Below are 25,082 nucleotides of genomic sequence, written 5' to 3' on the forward strand. Positions count from 1 at the left end.
GTCATAAAATATCAACCAATTCTCAGCAGGAGAAACCACCTTAGATAAGTCCAAATGTGGTATAGCTGCATCATTCCTGAAACTACACTGTAATTAAGGTCCTGCTGTCAGTAACTGACAGACAAAATGCAGGACACAACTGTAAATGATCAAAATGAATTTTGAAAAACAAGATAGTAGTTTAAGATGAATTTTGGCATTTGATTCTAATTACTCTATGTGCTATTTTTAAATAAAATTTGTAGTCTTTAATGTTGACAATGTTTTAGAAACAAAAATAATTAAAATAACTGAGTTATTCTATGCAACTGCTGTAAGGATTTTTTCATTGTAAATTTCATAAGGATTCATCATGTGTAGTGTAAAGGCTATATTCCCCTAGTATTTGGAGTTACAAATGCTGATTGAGAGGAGAATGGACTCCTTATTCTGCATTTGTGGGACCTATCAATTATTCTCAATTTAAAATCCTTTAAGATAAACATGGTTCAGCAGATCACATTGATTCTGCTAGGACTAGTGTAAAAATTATATTTTCACACCTCCCTAAACATGAATTTCCCTTGATGCAAAGATCACCGCACATTTAAGGTTTGTAACTGTGTATTTATCACATCTTTTATGGCAGTGGTTCTCAAACTTTTGGTACTGGTGACCCCTTTCATATAGCAAGCCTCTGAGTGTGACCGCCCTTATAAATTAAACACACTTTTTAATATATTTAACACCATTATAAATGCTGGAGGAAAAGCGGGTTTTGAAGTGGAGACTGACAGCTCGCAACCCCCCCCATCTAATAACCTCGCAGCCCCCTGAGGGGTCCTGACCCCAGTTTGAGAACCCCTGTTTTATGGCTTACGTATGCTAGCATTTTTTTTTTTAAAAGTGTATTGCTTTTTTTCTTTACTATTTTGAAGAGACTGATTTTTAAACCTCCTCAAAAGACAGTATTAAGGTATACTTAAGATCAGTAACACTAGCATCCCAGAGTCCTGTGCCACCTTATAGACTAACAGACGTATTGGAGCATAAGCTTTCATGGGTGAATACCCACTTCGTCAGATGCATGTAGTGGAAATTTCCAGAGGCAGGAATAAATATGCAGGCCAGAATCAGTCTAGAGATAATGAAGTTAGTTCAATCAGGGAGGATGAGGCCCTCTTCTAGCAGTTGAGGTGTGAACACCTAGGGAGGAGAAACTGCTTTTGTAGTTGGCTAGCCATTCACAGTCTTTGTTTAATCCTGAGCTGATGGTATCACATTTGCAAATGAACTGAAGCTCAGCAGTTTCTCTGTGGAGTCTGGTCCTGAAGTTTTTTTGCTGCAGGATGGCTACCTTTAAATCTGCTATTGTGTGTCCAGGGAGATTGAAGTGTTCTCCTATAGGTTTTTGTATATTGCCATTCCTAATATCTTCCCCTCCCCCCCGATGGTCGAAATGATAGTCTGGACCCACACACAGAACGCTTCCGCCAACATGCACAGGCAGAAACCATGGAAAAACAACATCGCCCGCCCCACAACCCAGGTCGTGCAGAACGCAATGCCACCCACAGCCTCAGAAACAACTCCGACACCACAATCAAAGAGGCTGACAAAGGAGGCGCTGCCGTCACCACAAACAGGTCCGACCACCAAAAGGAGGCTGCCAGACAACTCTCCAACACCAAACTCCACAGGCCACCCTCCTCAGATCCTACCGAGGAATACATCAAGAAACTGCGGCATCCACCCAGGACACTCCCCACACCAACACAGGAACAAATCAACACACCCCCAGAGCTCCAACCGGGGCCACTCCGTCCAGCACCCAAGATCCACAAACCTCAAAATGCCCCACTATCCCCAGAACCAGCACTCCCACCAAAGGACCGCCCGGACATGCGGACTCTCCACCCAGACCCCACGCCACCAGCACCCCAGCCACCTCCGCAACACCACTGATCCCCCGAGAAAATCACAATGCACCAGCGATCCTCCAGAAAACACTATCCCAGCCACCATGGATGCGGAGGCCAACCACATAAACATCCCACACACAGATGGAACACCAGTCGCCAGGAACAGCACCCCTGATGATGCCACAGCACAACCGGCCGCCGAGCTCCGCGACCCCATCCCCACGCACAACTATCCCAAACCTGGTGATAATATACGCCTCCAGACCAGCGGCACCGCCACGGGCACCTGCATGGCCTCCCCCCATGCCAACACCCTCATGGCTGACCTGGATCAACACTCCCCCAGCTCCTGTCCACCCATGCTCTCCCTCCCCCCCATGCCACACTGACAACATCCTCACCACCCAGACCCACGGGACGGAGACCTCGGAAGAACTCCACCACGACCCCAACAGCCCCACCCCACCATCAACCCCAGCCCGGACCAATCCATACGGGAGGCCCACCTCCCAGACACCACAGCACAAACAAGTGATGGCCACGCCAACACCACCCCACACTGAAAACCCACCGACCGCCACGCCCACCCCCATGCCTCCAGCCTCCACGCCGGACACACCACATGACCCACTGTCCACAGCCAAGCCCTGAGGCACAACCGCACCCTCTCCAACCCCTCAGACAGAGACCAACACCCACAAGATCCCCACCAAGCACCCCCAAAACCACAATACCCACACAAGGAAACAAGGAAACAAATCAACACAGCCAGACATGCACCCAGAAGCCTCCTGCTGCAAGACAAGCCCAAGAGAGAAACCAATAGAACTCCACCAGCCACCACCCACAGTCCCCAGCCAAAACCTCTCCAACGCACCACCAGCGATCCACAACCCATCCCGCCCACAGACAACCCGCCAACCCCAAGTATACTCTCACCAGCAACCACACATTGCACCACAGCAACTCCAACTCAGGAACCAACCCACGCAACAAAACTCGAAGCCAACTCTGCCCACACAGCCACACCAGCGACACCACCACAGGACCCAACCAGATCATCCACAACACCACTGGCCCACCCACCTGCACGTCCACCAACGCAATACATGCCAGCACGTGCCAGCAACGCCCCTCCACCACGCACATCAGCCAAACTGGACAGCCCCCACGCAGAAGGACAAACGGACACAAGTCAGACACCAGGAATGGCGACACACAAAAACCTGCAGGAGAACACCCCAATCTCCTCAGACACACAACAGCAGATTCAAAGGAAGCAAAAGAAACCCAGGACCAGACCCCAAAGAGAAACCGCTGAGCCCCAGCCCACCCGGAAACTTGACACCACCAGCCCAGGACCAAACAAAGACTGCGAATGGCCAGCCAACCACAAAAGCAGTCTCTCCTCTCCTGGTGCCCACACCCCAACTGCCAGAAGAAATGGACACAAGTCAGATATTAGGAATGGCAAGTGGGTATTCACCCATGAAAGCTTATGCTCCAATATGTCTGTTAGTCTATAAGGTGCCACAGGACTCTCTGTCACTTTTTACAGATCCAGACTAACACGGCTACCCCTCTGATACTAGTATCCCAGTTCATCAATTTACCCTGAAGGTAATGAGATTTGCAGAATCCGAGGGCAGAATCTGACCATTAATGACTAGTGTTCGCTGTGACCCTTTTTTATTTATATCTCACAATGTCTCTTGAGCTTTAAATCTGAAATCCTTGTTGATTTGGGTTTGATTAGCCCATTAATTAGGTCTCATTTAATAAACTAATGATAGGACCTCATTGTGACTAAAGTTAAGTCTCTCAGCTTGTCTTAAATAAAGGTAAAGCCAAAGTATAAAAGGTACAGAGAAGGACTACAAAAATACTTAGAAGAACTAGCGGATCTTTCCCAAAGAATGAATGATTAAAGATTAGGATTATTTATTCTGTAAAGGAGAAGAGCAATAGAATATATGATCGATATAAAATAATGAATGATATAGAAAAATGCCAGTGAGATGCTCCTAGTTATCTTTTCCCATAATAATGGGACACACAAAATAAAAGCTACAAATAAAAAAAAAATAAAAAGGAAATAATTGTTTTACAATAATTAAGCATGTGGAATTCACTATCTTGTTACAGGATACTATTGAGACAACCAATTTAGGAAGATTAAAAAAAGATTTACAAACACAAGACATTGTAATGTAAGTTAAATTTTCAAGGGCTAATAGTGCTCATGCTTCAAGGCAAGAACTGATCACTAGTTAGTGGCCAGGAAGGAAATTCTTCTTGTGTATTATATGAGTAAGTGACTTCAGGGAATTTAACACCTTTCATTGAATCTCCTGGCACTAGGCAATCTTGAAGACAACATATCTGACTAGTAGAATATTAACTTGTTTCAGTACAAGAACTTCTATGTTCATTAATATTATTTAAACTTACGTTTTTGCTGTAAAATTGTGAATATTTTGGGTAAGTGCATGTGTGACTCAGTTTGGAATTGTATCTAATTACTACAGTATGTTTAAGACACTACAGAATACACATTACCTTAACAATGTAATCTGCGCCACTTGCTTTACTCTTTAAATTATATAACACCCACTGAATGTATTCTTATGTAAATAACTCCAGACAGTTTTCAGAATAAAATTATTAGAGCAGTCCTCATTCTTCTGAATACTTATTTTCTGTTAGTATTGTTTTAACCTAAGTATTTCCATGCAACCTTCTTATGGCTCTATCGATTTTTTTTCATGATGGTCTAATGATTGTTTAAAAGTACATACCTGCATGGATGAATGCTCACATTTCTTGGTATTAGTACCGTGCTAACTTGCACACATCAGGTGTTCTCCATATGCAACTTGAAGGTGTACAAAGATTTAGGTCTACATAAATACACCACCCTTCCCCCCACACAATTAAGAGCTACAGCTATTCCAAGACAGTTACTGTAGAGACTACAAGAGACATCAGAGTATTAAGTCCTTTCCCTGAGACCTATGAACTATTTTCTATTTAATGAATGCTTTCCCTGTTGCTATAACGATTCCTACAATCATGGACTCACGCTGAGGGAGAGTTAGTCTGTTGAACTGAAACAAAATTTCTAACATTTTTATATGCTCTTAATGGAAAAGTAAATTCATTCTCTTCATTACCAATCTGTGTATAATTATCAATATAGGATGCTGTAGTTTAGGCCCCAATCCTGCAAATATTTACACATGTGCATAAATTTACATGCTAATCACATATACGAAGGTAAGTACATATAGATCTACTCACATGCGTAAAGTTATGCAGATATGTAATGGCCAGATTTTTCAAGATATTTAGTTACCTATAGATACAGATAGGCACCTAGATGCTTTTGAAGCTGGACCTAATTCCCATTACTTTAAATGGGAGTTAGGCTCCTGGTGCTTTGGAAAATCCCACTAGATGCCTAACTAACATTAATAATCTGGCCCTGAGGATATGTCTACACTGCAGTTAAACACTCGGGCTTGCCAGGCTCGGGCTATGGGGCTGTTTAATTGAGGAACAGGCATTTGGGCTTAGGGCTCCAGTCCAAGACTGAACTTCTACACTTCATTGTACTGCGATCTCTTTCTGACAACAAAAATTACTGCATGAGCCCAGGATGGGGGACTGAACCGTGAGGCCACCCAAAGGTCAAAGCCAAAGCCCGAGCTCCACCACGCCAGACTGAGGGGATGAGAGGGGGCAAAGAGACACCAGTGATTAGAAGGAAAGAGAACCGAATGCCTAGAAAACCTCAAAGAAACTGATGATATGAGTTTATTCTGGAACGAGCGATAACCTGGTTTGAAAATCTCCAACGCTGTATAGGTATATAATGTGCACTGCAGGACTTGCAGGGAAATGTAAAGCAGTTAGTAAGAAATAGGTCTATTGTTTAATGCAGATGTTGTCAGAGGCCACAATAATGAACAAGTTGTTTCTAAAGGAACATGAAAGAAAGATACAGTTGTGCTTCTCAGGGAACAAAACAGACCATTTCTGTTCTGCACTCAATTACTGCAGAATGACAATACCGAAGAAAGGATTGCCCTGAAAAAGTCTGTAGCAGTGTCAATTTAAGATAGAACCAATCAACATTGTTAAATCAGCTGTGACCAAAAAAAAAAAGTCTGAAAAAAATGGGCTCCAGGTCCAATAAAAATGTGACAGAGTAATTAGACAAACTATTTGATTTTGGTATTGTTAGTCTGGAACTAGCTAATATCTTCTTGAGAGGAGCTGGGGTAGGGATTTTCAAAAGGTTATGAAAGGCATATTGCAAATAAAAGAATCTACTTCATGAATTGCTTCCTAACTGGCTTAGCTCCTGTTTATTGTCCCCCTATTTAGTATCTCCTTTGAATGACCAGGAAAAGATCTTTTTAATGCAATCATGATCTCTCTGGCAAGAAGAGCATGCTGCAATGTGATGTGATGAAAGTAGGAATCATCACATTTATTGAAAGAACATTTATAAACTCAGTGAAGAAAAGCGGGAAAATAGTTCTAAGCTAACAAAATAAAATATTCTTAGACAACAGATCAATTTCACCGTTTGCGTAATACCTTGCTGCCCACACAAAGGACAAAGAAGCTCATATGACAAAATGAGATTATTTTGTTGCACAGTTGATAGTGCTCTGGCAGTGCAACTGTCGGAATGACTGTGGGCTCTGAAGAGAAATTGAAATATCAGTGGATAGTCAACCTCAAAAAATGCAGTATATTAGATTCTACTTTGCCTATTTTAAAGGGATTTTCTAGAATCATCATCACCACCTAATATGACAATAGCACTGCAGATCTACTTATAATCAAACAGCTGATGGAATTACAGTGCAGAAACTCTTTTCATAGTTTCATAGAACAAACGCTGTTGTTCCCATTTTCTATAGACATTTTGGCAACGCATTTTTTAAAAAAAGATTTACCATTACTTTATAAAATCAATAACCTTTCCAGTATGCATTAGTCTGCTTCTATTTTTTATAATAGAAAATTAAATTCCTTACTTCTCTTTAACTTATCACAGCTTCTCTTTAACTTATCTTTAGCTTCTCTTTCCCTTCTCTTTAACTTACCACAGCTTAACCCTCTCTTTCAATAATAAGTCTGCAGAATGAGATTCAGATCTGAATCTTAGGTCAAGTTTGTTCATAGTGGCAAAATGATAGCTCTAAAGTACAGATAACAGATTGCAATAGTGAGGATTGAGACATCCTGTACCTAGACACTATAGGCACTTCAAATTTACAATCACCCTGAGTTCTTAAATTCAGCTTTCAGCAGGGGGGATGTCTGATAGCTGGGAGGAATAAGAGAAAGGAGCATCTGACATGAACTGGCAACAAGAAGGAGGGGACAGAAGGTGGCCTGTGCCCTGGAGAGGCACCAGATATGGAGGGGCAAATACCTCCCTCTCTTTTTTCACTTGGCTCATATTGGGCCAACATCAGAACTAGCTGTGCTTCAGGCACCAGGGGGAGGGCAGGAGGGTGGCCTGGCTGTTAGCTATTCTGTGCTGAATAGGTATCTTAAAAATGACTAGACTGGAGGCAAATAGAAGAATTTTGACCACAACTCAGCTAAATACCTGCTCAAAGCTAAATGTTCCACAATGGAACAGATTTTATTTTACAAGAATTTTGCTATTTTCCCTCATTAATCAGCTATAGTTTTATTTTTAAATTTTTTGGACAGGTTATCACTTTAGGATTTTGAGAAGAGGCCCTATGGTGGGGACATACACTAGCACATTTAAAATACACACAGTTATAAGTGGAGCTTCTTGTATGAGGGAACAGATCTGTATCTCGTTAGCTCTTTAGCTGTGGAATCTAAACTACTTGGCAATTATTTAAAATTACGTAAAACAAAATATGCAGATGAAATCTTAAAGTTCCTAAAATATTAACACAAACTTAAAATTTCATAATTTACATTAAGCACCCAGGACTTCTTGGAAGCTAAATCCAAGCAGACAGTATTTGAATCTTGGGGATCTCATTTAGGAGTGAAGGTTAAATTGTGGGCTGGATTCACTCCAGGCATAAACCCTGAGAAAGGCCCATTTGCAGAAAGTCTACTGGGGGATGAGGCAATGGCAGCGTAAAATGGCTACATCTTCCCTGATGCCAAGGAGAACAACAACACAGGGCCCTGCAAAGTCTGAAAAGTGGGCACTGCTGGCTTGGGAGAGGACATGGCCAGAGCAGCAACCACATGTGGTGATTCAGTGCCACGCCTCAGATCCTCCTTGAATTATAGCTGCCCACCTTCTCCACCCGGTAGAGGCCCTAGGATTGGACGGTGAGAGGGAATTGTGGGGAATGCCCCACTTTCTCTTGGGCTTCTGAATCTGATGCTGAATGGTTACATGGAAAACTCTCTCCCCAAAGTGCTATAAGATACAAATGAAGATCAGATAATACTCTGAGAAATGCTATTGAATCCCTCTCAGCAAAGAATAAAAAGGCTGGGATTTTATATTCTCAGCTATACCAGTCTAGGACCTTGCAGGCCTCCAGTAAAACAAAAACAAGCAAACAGAAGGATTATCACAATAGATGTATCCCTACTACTAAGTTTCCTAAATGCCAGTACCCCCGTGCAGGTGTAGATACGCAAACTTTTTTTGGCAGAAAGTATTTAGGTAGGCTACAGAACTGTCTAAATACTTTCTGTATCCTGCCAAACTACATGGATATCTTGTAGCTATAATAAAAAAAGCTGCAATAACCTGTTATCCACAACTGCCACCAATACCTACTCTGGGATGAAAACAATGAAATTACTGGGAAAGATAAAATCATAAAGATGACTCATACAAGGAAAGCCTGGAGGCAAGTCTCCAGTGTCTCTTAGCGGGACGAGTAAAGAGCCCAATAATCTTAGGATGTTATCTGACTTTGTTTATCCATGTTTAGATAAATGCAAGTTGTTAAGATATGCACCCAGGTTATTAAATGTAGGTTATTAAATAGGAAATCATCCAATAAAGGCATAATGGTAAAAGTCTGTAGTATTTGGTCTAAAAGCAATGATAAATACAAATGTATTCAGATTAGGGTTGTTGATTAATGACATTTAACTCATGCGATTAACTCAAAAAAATTGCAGTTTTAATTGCACTGTTAAAAATAGAATACCAATTGAAATTTATTAAATATTTTGGATGTTTTTCTACATTTTCATATGTATTGTATTCTATGTTTTAATTGAAATCAAATTGCATATTATTTTTTATTACAAATATTTGCACTGTAAAAATGATAAACAAAAGAAATAGTATTTTTCAGTTCACCTCAAACAAGTACTGTAGTGAAATCTCTTTTTCGTGAATGTGCAATTTACAAATGTAGATTTTTTTTGTTACATAACTTCACTCAAAAATAAAACAATGTAAAACTTTAGAGCCTACAAGTCCACTCAGTCCTACTTCTTGTTCAGCCAATTGCTAAGAGAAACAAGTTTGTTTACATTTACAGGAGATAATGCTGCCCGCTTCTTTTTTACAATGTCATCAGAAAGTGAGAACAAGAGTTCTCGTGGCACTTTTGTAGCCGGCATTGCAAGGTATTTACGTGCCAGATATGCTAAACATTCATATGCCCCTTCATGCTTCAGCCACCATTCCAGAGGACATGCTTCCATGCTGATGACGCTCGTTAAAAAAATAATGCATTCATCAAATTTGTGACTGAACTCCTTGGAGGAGAGTTGTATGTCCCCTACTCTGTTTTACCCGCATTCTGCCATATATTTCATGTTACAGCAGTCTTGGATGACGATCCAGTATGTTGTTCATTTTAAGAACACTTTCACTGCAGATTTCACAAAACGCAAAGAAGGTACCAATGTGAGATTTCTAACGATAGCTACAGCACTCGACTCAAGGTTTAAGAATCTGAAGTGCCTTCCTAAATCTGAGAGGGACGAGGTGTGGAACATGCTTTCAGAAGTCTTAAAAGAGCAACACTCCGATACGGAAACCACAGAACCTGAACAATGAAAAAAAATTTAACCTTCTGCTGGTGGCATCTGACTCAGATCCTGAAAATGAACATGCATCGGTCCGCACTGCCTTGGATTGTTATCGAGCAGAACCCATCATCAGCATGGATGCATATTCCCTGAAATGGTAGTTGAACCATGGAGGGACATATGAATCTTTAGCGCATCTGGCACATATGTATCTTGCAGTGCCGGCTACAACAGTGCCATGAGGACTCCTGTTCTCACTTTCAGGTGACATTGTAAACAAGAGGCGGGCATCATTATCTCCTGCAAATGTAAACAAACTTGTTTGTCTGAGCGATTGGCTGAACAAGCAGTAGGACTGAGTGGACTTATAGGCACTAAAATTTTACATGGTTTTATTTTTGAATACAGTTTCTTTTGCACATAATTCTATATTTGTAAGTTCAACTTTCATGATAAAGAGATTGCACTACAGTACTTGTATTAGGTGAATTGAAAAATACTATTTATTTTGTATTTTTACAGTGCAAATACTTATAATAAAAAATAAATATAAAGTGAGCACTGTACGCTTTGTATTCTGTGTTGTAATTGAAATCAATATATTTGAAAATGGAGAAAACATTAAATACTTAAATAAATGGTATTCTATTATTGTTTAACAGTGCAATTAATTACGTGATTAATCGCAATTAATTTTTTTTACTGCTTGACAGCCCTAATTCATACCACTAACTGAGGTATATTATACTATGTGAAGGATGTTAAACTGCACATTAAGGGCTGGAGTCACAAAAGCGGGGTGGAAGGGATAGCTCAGTGGTTTGAGCATTGGCCTGCTAAACCCAGGATTGTGAGTTCAATTCTTGAGGGGGCCATTTAGGAATCTGGGGCAAAAATCTCTCTGGGAATTGGTCCTGCTTTGAGCAGGGGGTTGGACTATAAAAAAAAAAAAGACTTAGGTGTCTAACTGCCACTTTAGGTGCCTAAATCCCAGAATCAGGGATTCACAAAAGCCCTGTTTATCTGCCCCTGAGCTCTGTAGGTGCCAAAAATTGCTCAGCACCTATGTTTTTGCAGTAGAAGTTCCCTCGGTGCCTCTGTTTCTGCTTCTGGGCATGTGAACTATAGGCCCATGCCAGGCATCTGTATGCCTGAACCCCAGACACCTCTCAGTTCCTTCCTTCCAGATAGACTGTAATATAGAGGGGAAGGAGGGTGGGTTGTGGAATAGACACATTCACCACATCTCAAAGAATAACAATTACAGAACAGGTTAGCAACCTTTTCTTATTTGAGTGATTGCACATGTCCAGTCCAACTTCAGGTGACTCACAAGCAGTTTGATCTGGAGGTGGGATCAGAGTCTACCTGAAAATGACTGGAGATCACATGTCCAAATCTAGCATGATCTCTAGATTGATGAGTTGTTATAATGTGAAGTGAAGATATGCACAGCAGACCAAGTTGCTGTTTGGCAAATGTCCAGAATAGGAACCTGGGCCAGAAAGGCTGTTTGAGGTCTGGTTGAATGTGCCAGCATCTTACTCGGTGGAATTATACTGGCAAAGTTGTGACACAACTAAATACAAGAGGAGATCCACAAACAGAGACTGGAAGGCCCTTCATCCTGTCTGCAACTGCATGAATAACAGACTATGATCTAAACGGTTTAGTCCTATTCTAGTAAAATACTAATGTTCTCCTAACATCCAATACGGAGTTTCTTATCATCCTGATGAGACTGAGGTTTGGGGAACAAAGTTGATAAGCACATTGCCTGATTAATATGAAAGTGAGAAACCATCTTGGTGAGAAATTTTGGATGAGGGCAGAGGTGCATCTAGTTCTTGCAGAAGACAATATATGCAGGATGAGACAAAAGAGCTCATAATTTACCCACTCTCCTGGCTGGGGTGATTTGACACTAAAAAGGCTACTTTCACTGAGAGAGAAAGCAAGTAGCTAAAGGTTCAAAGGGAGGAAGGACCCATTAGCTTTGACTACACTAGGTTTAAGTCCCACTGGAGAACAGGATCCTTCTCCTATAGCTTCTGCCCTTTTTCCGAATTACCTCCTATTGGTGAGGTATAAATGAGAGACAGTGGTGTGGCTGCTGCTTCTTTGGGGCAGGAGAATAAATGTCCAAAAATTTTAGTGTTACACTGGAATCCTTCAGGCCATACAGTCATCTGTCTGCTTTGAGAAAAGTGACATTCCCTCAAAAGGAAGATCTCCAATGGTTTGTTGGACCTCCTGAGGAAGAGCAGACTGGAGCCACAAACATCTGCTCATCATAATAGCTGATGCCAAGGCTCTAGCTGCAGAGTTGGCGGCATCCAAATTAATCTGATGTGAGATCCTAGCTACTAACTTTCCCTCGTTCACCACAGAGAGGAACTCTTGCCTCACATCCTCTGGGAATCTGTCTTTAAAATCTTGTGATTTTAACCTCTGGCACAATATCTTAATGTCCCAGAAATGCCTGCTGATCAGCAATCCTGAGTTGCAGTCCAGCAGTTGAATAAAGCTTTCTGCAAAATAGATCGAGATTCTTTGCTTTTGGGGTAGATACTTATTGATCCTGGCACTCTCTCTCACTGGCAGCTGAAACCACCAATGACGCTGGAGGGGAGTGGGTGTAAACATGTTCAAATCCCTAGAAGGAGACACAATACCTGCACTCAGTCCTTTTTGCTGTGGGTGGGTGGAAGAGGAGATAGAGTTAGCCACAGGATTCTGGTGAGCTTCAAGACCGTCTCATTAATTTAAGAGCACCACTTGAGAAGATCCTACAGATGCTCAGATGTTGACCAGTCTGTGTGACCTGAATACCCCAGGCAAAAGCCACCCTCTTTAGAAGGTCCTGATGGGCTCTATAATCACCAGTCAAAGAGTTCCTCACCTCCACTACCACTCCCTTGTTGAGCGATGAAGAGGAAGAAGCCAAAGCTGGCTGTAGTAGAGCCTCCTCAGAATCCTCCAAGGGGAGATTCACTGGAGCAATTTCCTCTTGCTCAAGCCAAGCCTGGTACTGGGTGTGGTATCCTGCCAGGGTGGGTCTCAAGACCTACTTGAGGAAGTAGAGTGGGGAGAGTGCGGAGACTACCTGGGGGGATGGGGAAACCCCCACAAGTTCCAAAATGGCCATTGGTAAGTCTCCAGACCCCAGTTTCTTCCAAGCCCTGGATCTCTACTGTCCAGGCACCACAGAGCCTCTGGTGGGTACCAGAGAGTGTAAACACTTGGAGGGGAATAATGGACATGACCGTGACACATACGAGTTGACCGCCAAGTCTGAGGATGAATCAGCTTCTTTCAACCAAGGCTGTTCCTGTTGGTGCCAGAAATTGGCATCAGGAGCCCAGAATAGACAGCACTGGAGAGATCATCGCTCAGTTCCCTCTGGATGGTACCATATGATGAGCACTCATGTGTCCAGAGGCGCCCATAGTACCCAATGCTGAGATGAAACAGCCAACAAACTTTTACTACCATCCAATGATATTGGGTGAGAGGATTCTTGGCATGCTGGCGAAACTGGTCTCGAGAGATTGAGAAGATCACGTGCTGCTGCATAAGCTTCCAGAATTGATGGCAATGGGATAGAGTCTTGCTATTGAGTCAACAAGGATGACACGGTTGAACTAGATAGCGTTGCTTCAGGGGCCAGTCTCAATTGGGCCGGGGACAACATTGGAGTCGATGGTCCCACCTGAGTAGATGACTGCCTCAGTGTTGAGCACCCTCTACTATCTTTCTCAGCATGCATGCTGGACTTTGGTGTCAGGGACCTCAATCTGGATATAGAGTCCTTAGAAGCTATTTTCCTCAGTACTGGGCAGGATGACTGGCATCAGGGTTTGGCCAAAACAGGAGGAGTGTTCCTGACTGAAGAAGTTGTGCTTCGTACGAGCTCTGGATGAGAAGGCTCTGAGGGTAGGCGCAGGACTGCCTCCATCAGAAGAAATTTAGGTCTGGCCTCCCCGTCTTTCTTGGTTCTTGGCTTAAATTCTCTACAGATTTGGCAGTGATCCCTGACATGAGTCTCTTCAAGCCAGTTCAGGCCAGTGGAGTGTAGGTTGCTCACTGACATGTTTCCTGCGGGACTCACAGGGTTCAAAGCCTGGGGACCAAGGCATGCCCTGGCACCAAAACCAGCATCTAACAAAAGAAACTGAAGATTATAACACCTCCCCAGTCTAATAATGGAAACTTAATACTATTACTAATTTTAACACTAAAATGATGACTAAAAGTGAGTACCAACCATATATAAACAGTGGGGAAAATCTTCAGGTAGCAAGCTAAGACACTCCAACAACTGTTACAGGCAGTAAGAAGGGTTGTGCCTGGCTCTGCCCTTTATTCCATTACAGAGCAGTGTGAGAAAGAAGAGGGTGCATACCCCACCCTGATGGATACCACGGAGGGAAAAATCTCTGAAAGTGCTCTGGGCACACACACCTGAAGTGGAATGGACATGTGCAATCACTCGAAGTATAAAATCGAATTGAATTTAGAACTGTATATATGGAAATAATGCTATTTAATAAAAATCAAACAATGACAAAATATGCAGAGTTTGGCGTGAGTTAAATGCCACATGATTAATTTAAATGCATATGCAGTTTAACATGGGTGAAAAAAACCATGAATGTTGGGTGGGGCAGCTATAGGATTTCAGCCCCTACAAATCTAACATGTTCTACCTAGATGCCTTAATTAAAATGGTGGTTTGTATTGGGTGTAGCCCACAAATTAAAATGGATTTGCCACAAATTCTTAAATACACATAATTTTATATTAGGCAGCTAGACAATAAAGACAATGTCAGGCCATTTTAAATCCCAAGTTTAGATTGTGTAAAAATAAGGATTTATAAAACTTAAAAGTCAATAGAAAAGTTGTTGTACATTTAAAGAAAAATTCCAATAAACATTTTTTATTTAAGTATTTCCTCTACAGTGTTTGCAAGCCAAATGCTTCAGTATTTTCCTAGTGCATGAGAAACAGAGAACAAAACTGTCTAGACCAGTGTTTCTCAAACTGGGGTCGTCGCTTGTGTAGGGAAAGCCCCTGGTGGGCCGGGCTGGTTTGTTTACTTGCCCCGTCTGCAGGTCCGACCAATCGCAGCTCCCACTGGCCACGGCCAATGGGAGCTGCTTGAAACAGCACGGGCCAAGGGACTTACTGGCCGCCGCTTCCAGCAGCCCCCATTGGCCTGCAGCAGCAAACCGCGGCCAGTGGGAGCCGTGATCGGCCAGACCTGCAGACGGGGCAGGTAAACAAACCGGCCCGGCCCGCCAGGGGCTTTCCCTACACAAGCAGCGACCCCAGTTTGAGAAACACTGTGCTAGAGACAAAAGTAAGAATAATTAATTTTCATATTTCAAGTTGTGAAAAAATGCATAAAAGTAAACTAAGGGCTTGTCTACATTTGAAAGTTAATTTGGATTAAGTTAGGGTATGCATTTAAAGCACAACAGCTATGCCTCCACGTGTGAACATTCTTATTCCAGAATAGCTATACCTGAATAGTTATTCTGGAATAACTCCTGGCCTACACAAGCCCATAACACCTAACTATTGAAAAGTGAACTTTCTTAGGCCAAGATCCTGCAAACATGCTTTACTTTATGCACATAAGTAGTCCCATAAGCTTTACAGGACTACTCATGCAAGTAAACTTATGGACATGCCAAAATGTTTGGAGGACTGGGGTCTTCCTTTGTAAAAATATATGGAATTTTTAACCTGAGGATGTCAATTTACATGAACATACAAACTAATATCTACCAGGGGAATGTTAGCATTTCATTCATTTCTTACATTTCTCTGTTACCATTACAATTGCCTCTGTTATTTTTGCAGATAGCTCACACGTGTTCAGTCATACATAAATACTGTATCATTCCTCCCTCCCTTCCCAAAAGTGAGCCAGCTGTTACAAAATTCAGATATTTGTAACACAATTTACTGTCTGATACTGCTAAGCAAAATAGAGACAATTAATAATGATCAGAACTGAAGAGTCTGAGACAGCTTATGAGTAAAGGATTATATTAGTTGTTTAAAGAGGACAAACAAGTTCCTGCCTCAAGTAACACAAAACAAAGGACAGTGATGTATATATAACCAGTGAGGAAAGAGACGCTCTCAATGTCTTTTGTAGATTACTGTGTGAGTGACAGAAGCGGCAGGAGCAAATACCTCTTTTCATTTGCTCAGCCTGTTTGAGAAGAATAGCTATGCTTGCCAAGGAAGCTGCAGCTGTGCTCCAGCTCAGTTTAATCACTGTGTATGGCTGAGGGTTAATTAGGTGCCATTCTTACTGGTATTTGTTGTTCTAATGAAGATTTGCATAAATGTAAGACTACTGGGTAACTGATACTTGATTTTTCCCTTCAAAGAGGGTGTGTGTGTGTGGAGGGGGGAACTCACACATCCTAAGTGTTTATATTTGTGGGATATTCAGTGTTGCCTTTCCATTTGACCTGATCTGCTTCTGCTTGTTTGATGAATGGTGAACAAAGAGTTCAAGGTTGCTTATCGACTTGAGCCCCCTGCTGGGTCTATACCTCTAAGATGAGGCAGTATACCTTAGACGAAGGGAGGACAAAGTGGATTGAAAATTGCTCCCAGCTAATAGAGAATATTTATACAATATTTCTCCCAGATGTGCCAGGGCTATTTTCAAAATGATTCTCCCACTGAGAGAAAGAGGGAGTCAATTTACAACACCATGTTCAAATTAGATTGCAGGGAATGTCTAATCCAATAGTTTGTTAACGATAAAATATCATCAGAACTGGACTTAGAAAATGAAACAAATGGCACAAGCAGGAGAACTGTTATAGTGCAGCCAGAAATAGAAATAAGTAGCGCTATCACATCAGGCTGTACAATGAAAAATAAGAGCCCCTAAATTTGTAGAAGTCTTCAATTTCAAAAACATACCACTAAAATACAGAGTTCACATGTACGTAAATTACCAAGAATAGGAATAAACAAACAATCCAAAAGACAGGAAACAAAGAGCTCAACATTTCACATTCAGGAGAGGTGAGCTCACAAAGCAAAACATAGGAATACTATTCATTCCTCAAAGTCAAGGTATGAAATACACAAGACACAGTAAGCAAATCCCCAAAGAGTATTTAAAGGGATACTTAACTTAAAAAATCAAACTTTTGTACAAAATATTTTACCAACTACAGTTACAATAACACCCAAGATTACTATAATTGAAAGAGATTACAGGAAAAAAACAACTTCTTTCCTCAATCTTTTTGAGTTTGTTTATTTTGTGTGCTTGGCAGCATTCTTTGTACAGTCACGTTTACTGTTTCCCCTGTATACTCATCCAGTTTCTGCTGTTGTTTTGTGTGGGTATTTCACACAATCATAGGGGAGGAAGAAACATTAGGAAAAGAAAAATCCGATCGTAAAACTATAAAAAATGGCAGGGGTGCTATGGGGCAGGTGAAGTATCAGAAATTATTTTTAATTCACTACTTGAAACAGATGATATTTTCAAGTTGATAGTGTCCCTTTAGAGACCAGACTGCCCCCCCCCAAAAAACATTTATATTTCCAACTTCTAAGTCAAGCACAGCTTTCCCACTAACTTTTAAAGTGCCCATATATCACTAATAGAAAACTCCTCATTAATGACACCACACCCCTTATGCTTATTCTAAAGACTCCTAGGCCTGGTCTACACTACGTGTTTAAACCGGTTTTAGGAGCGTTAAACCAATTTAACGCCACACCCGTCCACACTAAGAGGCCCTTTATATCGATATGAAGGGCTCTTTAAACCGGTTTCTGTACTCCTCCCTAACGAGAGGAGTAGCGCTAGTATCGGTATTACCATATCGGATATGGGTTAGTGTGGCCGCAGATCAACGGTATTGGCCTCCGGGTGGTATCCCACAGTGCACCACTGACCGCTCTGGACAGAAATCTGAACTCGGATGCAGTGGCCAGGTAGACAGGAAAAGCCCCGCGAACTTTTGAATATTTCCTGTTTGCCCAGCGTGGAGCTCCGATCAGCATGTGTGGCGAGGCAGTTAAAAATCAAAATAAAGAAAGAGCTCCAGCATGGACCATGCAGATGTGATTGCTGTAAGGGCAGGCAAATCTGTTCTATCAGCGCTCCGTTACAGAAGACAAAATTCAAAATCATTTTTAAAAAATCTCCAGACAGACGCCATAGCAGGGACTCAGCTCACTGCTGCGTGACAAGCGTAACGGAAAGCCAAAGAATCAAATGGACGCTCATGGCTCAAGCTATCCCACAGTTCTTGCAGTCTCCGAAAAGTATTTGCATTCTTGGCTGAGCTCCAAATGCTTCTAGGGTCAAACACAGTGTCCGCGGTGGGTCAGGGCATAGCTCGGCAATTTACGAGCCCCCCCACCCACCCCCAGAAGTGAAAGGGAAAACAATCCTCTCTTGACTCTTTTACATGTCACCCTATCTTTACTGAATGCTGCAGATAGACACGATGCTGCAGCACTCAACACCAACATCCTTGCTCCCCCCCTGCCATGGGTGGCTGATGGTACAATAAGACTGATACCCATCGTCATCATCAGCCTATTGGCACATGGGGCAGTGCAAAAGGACTGGTAACCATGCCGACTAGCATCAGTTAGGTCGATCAAGGGTGCCTGCCCCTAATTTTTCCTGGTAGATGGTGCAATATGGCTGGTAACCGTCTTCATCATAGCAACAGGGGCTTGAGCTCCATCAGCCCCCACCCTTCATGTGTAAAGAAAAGATTCAGTTGCCCCTGGACTAGCAGTGGGATGCTGGGCTCCTCTCCTACACACTGCTTAATGTCCTGTCTGGACTATCATAGCAGCTGGAGGCTGCCTTCCACTCATTTCTCACTAACAAGTCACTGTGTCATCACACAAGTGGGGGGACAATGCTATGGTAGCCCAGGAAGGCTGGGGGAAGAACAGAATGAACAGGTGGGGTTGTTGCAGGAGCACCCCCTGTGAATAGCATACAGCTCATAATTTCTGCAGGATCTGACACAGAGCAGCTGTGCTCTCTGGTTATGATATACAGTGGTTCTCTAGTACACTTGCCCATATTCTAGGCAGGACTGATTCTATTTTTAGATACCAAAAAGGAGGGATTGACTCAGGGAGTCATTCCCAATTTTGGCTTTTGCGCCCCTGGCTAAGAGCAGCCAGGGGCACTTATGACAGCAACAGATGGTGCAGTGCAAAAGGACTGGTAGCCACGATCATCTTATTACCAATTTATGGTATGGTAGATGGTGCAATATGGCTGGTAACCATCTCTGCTGTCATGCAAAAGCAAAAGCATGCTGCTGTGTAGCGCTGCTGAATCGCCTCTGTGAGCGGCATCTAGTACACATACGGTGACAGTCACAAAAGGAAAAACAGGCTCCATGATTGCCATGCTATGGCATCTGCCAGGGCAATCCAGGGAAAAAAGGCACGAAATGCTTGTCTGCCGTTGCTTTCCCAGCGGAAGGAGTGACTGACGACATTTACCCAGAACCATCCGCGACAATGATTTTTGCCCCATCAGGCACTGGGATCTCAACCTGGAAATTCCAAGGGGCGGGGGAGGCTGCGGGAACTATGGGATAGCTACGGAATAGCTACCCACAGTGCAATGCTCCAGAAATCGACGCTAGCCTCGGACCATGGACGCACACCACCGATTTAATGTGTTTAGTGTGGCCGCGCACACTCGATTTTATACAATCTGTTTTGCTAAACCGGTTTATGTAAATTCGGAATAATCCCGTAGTGTAGACGTACCCCTAGACTATTAGTTTTCTTTTCTTTACACTTGTGTTACCACTCCAGCTGTATCAAAACACAAGCCTCTGCTCAATAAAATGTATAGTCAGAAGTGTGCACATGAAGTCGCTCCAACACATCAGTAGGGGGTGCGGTAAACACCAGAAATAAACATGCCTGAAGTCACAAGATATTTAGTAACTGTCTAGTCTCCTTTACTGTTTCAGCTTTTAACTGGGACATTGTGAGCGTTACCAGGATCTCATTTTTCCTGTAAGTTTGGGCTGTGTTATTTGAGTCACCACAGGTAACTATATATTGGACTCCTTTTTACATCTAACTGCAGCTTTTTGTATCACATCTAAGGCAACCCCAAATGAAGGAATTTAGCCAGTCAAACACTTGCCTACCCTCAGAATTTCATTGTGAGCCTTGAAATATTTTAGTGTTTTTCTTAAAGCCCCAGCTCCTGGAGGACTGTGATTACACGAGAAGCTCAGTTTTCCTTCTTCTTTTTTTTTTAAAGTAAGTTTCTAGCCCTCATGGTTTGGGGAAAAAAACAAAACAAAACTTCAAAACATGGATCTTAAAGGCTTAGAAACTAGAAGGGAAATAAAAAGACTCCAGAATGTATCATGTTAAAAATCTCATGACATGTAAGCCAATTTCATGAGTTTTGGGAGCCTGACTCACTATTTTGGAATGTTTGGGATCCTCAGTCGTACAATCAAAATCATTCCTTGGTCATTGGGGGCAGGACAAAGGGTGGAGCCACAGGCCTAGCAATCAGTAGGAAGCAACCAGATGTGTGACTGGAAGTTGAGGGGAATGGTTAACCACTATACTAGTTAATAAGAGTGACTGCCTACTCTCTACATTAATGCCTATTATTTGTAAACTGTTTTGTTAGCCTTCCACCAGAACTGGTACTATAATACTCTTTTCAGAAGGATGTCTAAATGAAAACTTTCCATTTCAATGTTCAGTAATATTATCTGGCTGTAATATCCCACATTTCTCAAATAGCATTTACTGCTAGGGATATATTAGGGATTAAACTCTTTAGTTTGATATAGCGTATTTTTATTCTCAAGCACTAAAAATGCACCTGCCCTTCTGACAATATGTTTTCTCTTTACTTTATATCATGTACATTTTTTCACTTAGCATTGTAGCAATCACATGCAGTAAATTTTAAATCTACATTTTATGTCTTTTTTTTTTTACACACTAGTAAGACACAGTACCAAGCAGATACTAATAGATAACAGAAAGCTAGATGTGAATGAATGCAAAAGTAAAACTAGTGTTAATTTCTTACCAGGGTTGCAGTCTGTAAGAAGTGAGCAGATGGAGAGGAGAACTTTAGAAATGGTTAATGCTGGACTCCAGTTGTCTTTTAAAATGTCAAGGCAGATCACTCCTTGGCTGTTAATATTACAGTGATAGATTCTTGTCCGAAATGTAACCTAGAAAAGACAGTGTCTAAGTATAAAGGTGTTTAAAACCAACAATTCCAGTATTATTATTATTATAAAGTAGTTACAAAATCTTATCAGTTAAAGAACATTCTGCTTTCCTGAGGCCAGTGTAACTTTGCAGAGTGATACTACTATGCTGCGTTCAATTAAAAGTTGTGTAAGTTTTAAGATATTTACTATAGTACAAATTCTGCACCTCTCTCTCTGGCTGGTAACAGAACTGATTTGGTGTCAGTGTTCATGGTTGGGACATGGTTCCAAAGATAAACTTGTACGGAGTCTCCTGACCTCTCTTATCTCTGCACAGGGGCCACACAGTGCATTTTAACCACTGATGTGGAGTTATCTCCATGAAGTCACTCTACAGCCATTTCCGCCTTTGAGGGGAGGAGGAAGAAGGATTTCTCCCACATACCATCCCATCTGCCTAGCACCTGGCCCAGTTCATTGGAGTGGGTGTTGGACAGCTTAATGACAGGTAGAAAAACCCAGTGGTGAGCTGGAGCCGGTTCCCACAGGTTCTCAAGAACCGGTTGCTAAAATTAGACCTCTGTGGAGAACCGGTTGTTAAAGGGCCAGGAGGTGGGCAAAGAACTCCAGTCCGCAGGCCGAATCATCCTGTTGCTCCCAGGATTCCCAGCTGGGGAGGCTGAGGCTCCCCGGGCCCCTCCCCTGCTTCCCCTCAGCTGCAGCGTGGCCAGCCGCTGGCACCAGCTGGGCAGCTCAGCTGAGCTCGGGAGTTGTCCTGCTGCTGCTGCTTTTTGAGTGGCCCGGCAAGGTGGTGGTGGTGGTGGGGCTGCTGCAAGCTCCAGGGCTGGCCAGAGGGGAGGGGGCAAGTTGGGCAATTGGACCAGGCCCTGCAGGGGCCCCCAGCCCCATGAGTATGTCTCCTCCTCCCCCGCTCCCTCCCCCCGTTAAATCAGAACTTTTTATAGGGAACCGGTTGTTAAGATTTTGGCAGCTCATCACTGGAAAAACCTGACATACAATGTCCTGGGGCTAGGTAGACAAATTCTTTAGGAGAGGCTGACACAATAACCTTATTTGCATTTCCAAATTTAGAGTCTCAAATGAACCAATTGGAATTGCATCTACATATCTTTTCCTTTGCTGTTTATATTATAATTTTTTTGATGTTTGTACACATTCTAGTTCACATCAAATGAATAGAGCCCTGCAAGCCCGTGAGTATCTGCTTTATATCTGTGGACCATTTCTGCGGATAGCAGTGCGGATGCGGATACAAATTTTGGATCCACGCAGTACTTTGACGGTAAGAGCCGGGTGGGCAGCTGTAAGGAACCATGGCACAGACCCTTCACCTGCCCTGGGAGGTGGAGGGTCCGCCCTGGCTCCCCACAGCTGCCCTCCCAGCTCTTACCGTGGCTGGGCTGCGGCTCCGAGCCACCACCCCCAGCAGAAGCCATGTCAGGGAGAGCCACACTGGCAGCTGTGGGGAGCCTGGATCTCTCCACCCGCCCTGGGCGGGGGGCTGGAACACTGGTCGGGGGGCTGTTTGGGCTCCCCGCCCAGGGCAGGTGGAGGGACCCAGGCTACCCACGCGGCTCTCCCCGACTGGGTTCCGGTGGGGAGGATACCTTGGAGCCTCAGTCCGACCCCCAGTGTAGAGCCCTGCAAATCCACGGATATCTGCAGATACCTGCATCTGCGGATGCAGATATGCACATATAATATTTGCGGATCCTGGAAAGGTTGCGGATACACATTCGTGTATCTGAACAGGGCTCTACACTGAACTTATACTGAACACACCATAAGGGTAGCCTGCCTTTCCTTCTTCTGTGCTGGAGTAATGTGTGTATCTGTTCTAAAGTGTGTCCTGAAAATATAGGCCTTTTATTTTCAAATAATTTCAGCTGTAAAAGAAAGGTGTGTGGTTATTGGATAGAAAGGGACTATGTAAAAATGACATCTTGGTGTTCCTTAGTTATTCCCCATCAGCAATTTGTTTCTCTATTAGATTTACTCAGATGACAAGTCAAAATAAGATTTTTATAATGACTTGCTCAACGTGGCAGCTAAAAATCAAGATGTATCATTTCTGTGGAATATCTCACCAGCAACAATAAATTTCTGGAGTCTAAATTAAGTCAAGAAATGGGTTGATTATGCATGAGACAGTACTGACAGCAATACAAACTTGGTGACAGCTCTGAATTGACTCTTATTTTAAGCAAGGACAAAATTTCTGTTTTCAATGGGATCCAAATGGGGACATTTGTCAGTAAACTAAGCAGATGATGCAAATATGTGCAATAACACACTGCTATTTTAATCATGTACATATTCTTTAACTGGTTGAACACTTCTTCAATCCCTTTAACTCAGTCTTTCAAATGGCCTTGATAAGAGAAAGGAGTGAAAAGCCAGTAGCTTTCTGTTGATAAAGCATTGGAGGCAATGAAAAATACTACTTTTTCACAGAGATCTAGAAAGGCAATAGTTGGATCCCTGATTGCATGGATCAGTGAGTTATGTAACAAAGAACCAACTATATCAGGTTTAACTGCTTTTAAATACATTTATGCCTAAGGTTATTATGAACTCATAAGCTGATGGAGCAGTTTGCTTGTCTATACTCCACATATCTATGCTTTTCAGTGAAGTTGTGCTTTCAATTAATCTTTTTCAGGCTGGCTTACCTATGTGCTTTCTTTTGATACCTTTATAACCCTTTAAATATATATAAACATATTCCTGTATCCTGCATTTCCAGCCCAGTAAGTTACTACAGTGAGAAGATCTATCTGGGAGGAGGGCACAGAGTCATTGTGCTGGCTACAGGTCAGCTGAAAATCTCTCTGCTTTAAGGACAGTCACTGAAGGCTGGTTCTGTCCCCTTTACATCACCAGAATGGTATAAATAAGCCACAATTTAGGAGACAACTGGAAATATTGTTTCCTCCTCCAGATGACTGTCCTGACTCTGTAGCACGCCAGCCTCCCTTGCAGCCAACCTCAGAAACTAACTGCAGTTGAAAATTCCTAGAAAGTATAAATGAGACAGGAGCATCTCATTCCCTCAGATTCTCTGACACCCACATATCTGATGTTGTATTTGTCACACACACAATCTTGATGTTTTGCAGGGCTATCTCCATCTATTGTGAGGAGACAAGAAGCCAGCTGACAATATTACTCTAGGGGTATTACATTATCTACAATATGGTCAGATTTTTACACTTGATACCATTTAAATGTGTCCTGTAAAGGATGCAGTCTAATGTTTCCATTTATTCCTTAACACAAAAGCCTAAATACACTCCTACTAACATTCAAAGGTTTATGGGTCTATGCAGGAAGTTATCATCAGACAAATGAATGACAAATGAGTAATTTCCATTTCCCCAAAGATATCTGTCCTCTCTGGACTCATTTTCTTTTATACTGTAGTGCATACAGAATATCTTATTTTCACTGGATAGATGTGCAGGTCAGGGAACTGTACTTTATAGAAAAGAGGGAAAAATAGGACAATTTTCTGAAAACAAGAAAAATACCATAGGAGGTTTTAAAGGTAACCTGTAAGGAATTTAAATTAATTCATACAATATTGGCAACAAATAATAATAATGATAAATACATTTATCTAGTGCTCCACAGCAAAGTTAGTTGGGTTCTATTAACAGAATAAAAACAAAAGTCTAACCTCTTTAAATAAAAGCAAATGAGGTTAAGAACATAAGAACAGCCATACTGGGTCAGATCAATGGTCCATCTAGCCCAGTATCCTGTCTTCTGATAGTGGCCAGTGCCAAGAGGGAATGAAGAGAACATGTAATCATCAAGTGATCCATCCCCTATCGCCCACTCCCAGTTTCTGGCAAACAGAGGCGAAGGACATCATCCCTGCCCATCCTGGCTAATT

General features: G+C 42.4%; 1 protein-coding gene across 4 annotated transcripts in view; it reads right to left on the minus strand.

Annotated features, from left to right (window-relative positions):
• UBE2E2 (ubiquitin conjugating enzyme E2 E2) overlaps positions 1–25,082 on the minus strand; it is a 329,157-nt gene that overhangs the window by 20,366 nt on the left and 283,709 nt on the right. For all 4 annotated transcript variants that reach the window (XM_045007069.1, XM_045007068.1, XM_045007065.1 and 1 more), the window contains one exon: positions 21,034–21,181. In XM_045007069.1, the coding sequence (XP_044863004.1) occupies positions 21,034–21,181 (148 nt within the window). The remainder of the gene's footprint in view (positions 1–21,033; positions 21,182–25,082) is intronic.

The sequence above is a fragment of the Mauremys mutica genome, chromosome 2 (assembly GCF_020497125.1).
Source record: "Mauremys mutica isolate MM-2020 ecotype Southern chromosome 2, ASM2049712v1, whole genome shotgun sequence".
In the NCBI taxonomy this organism is placed as follows: domain Eukaryota; kingdom Metazoa; phylum Chordata; order Testudines; family Geoemydidae; genus Mauremys; species Mauremys mutica.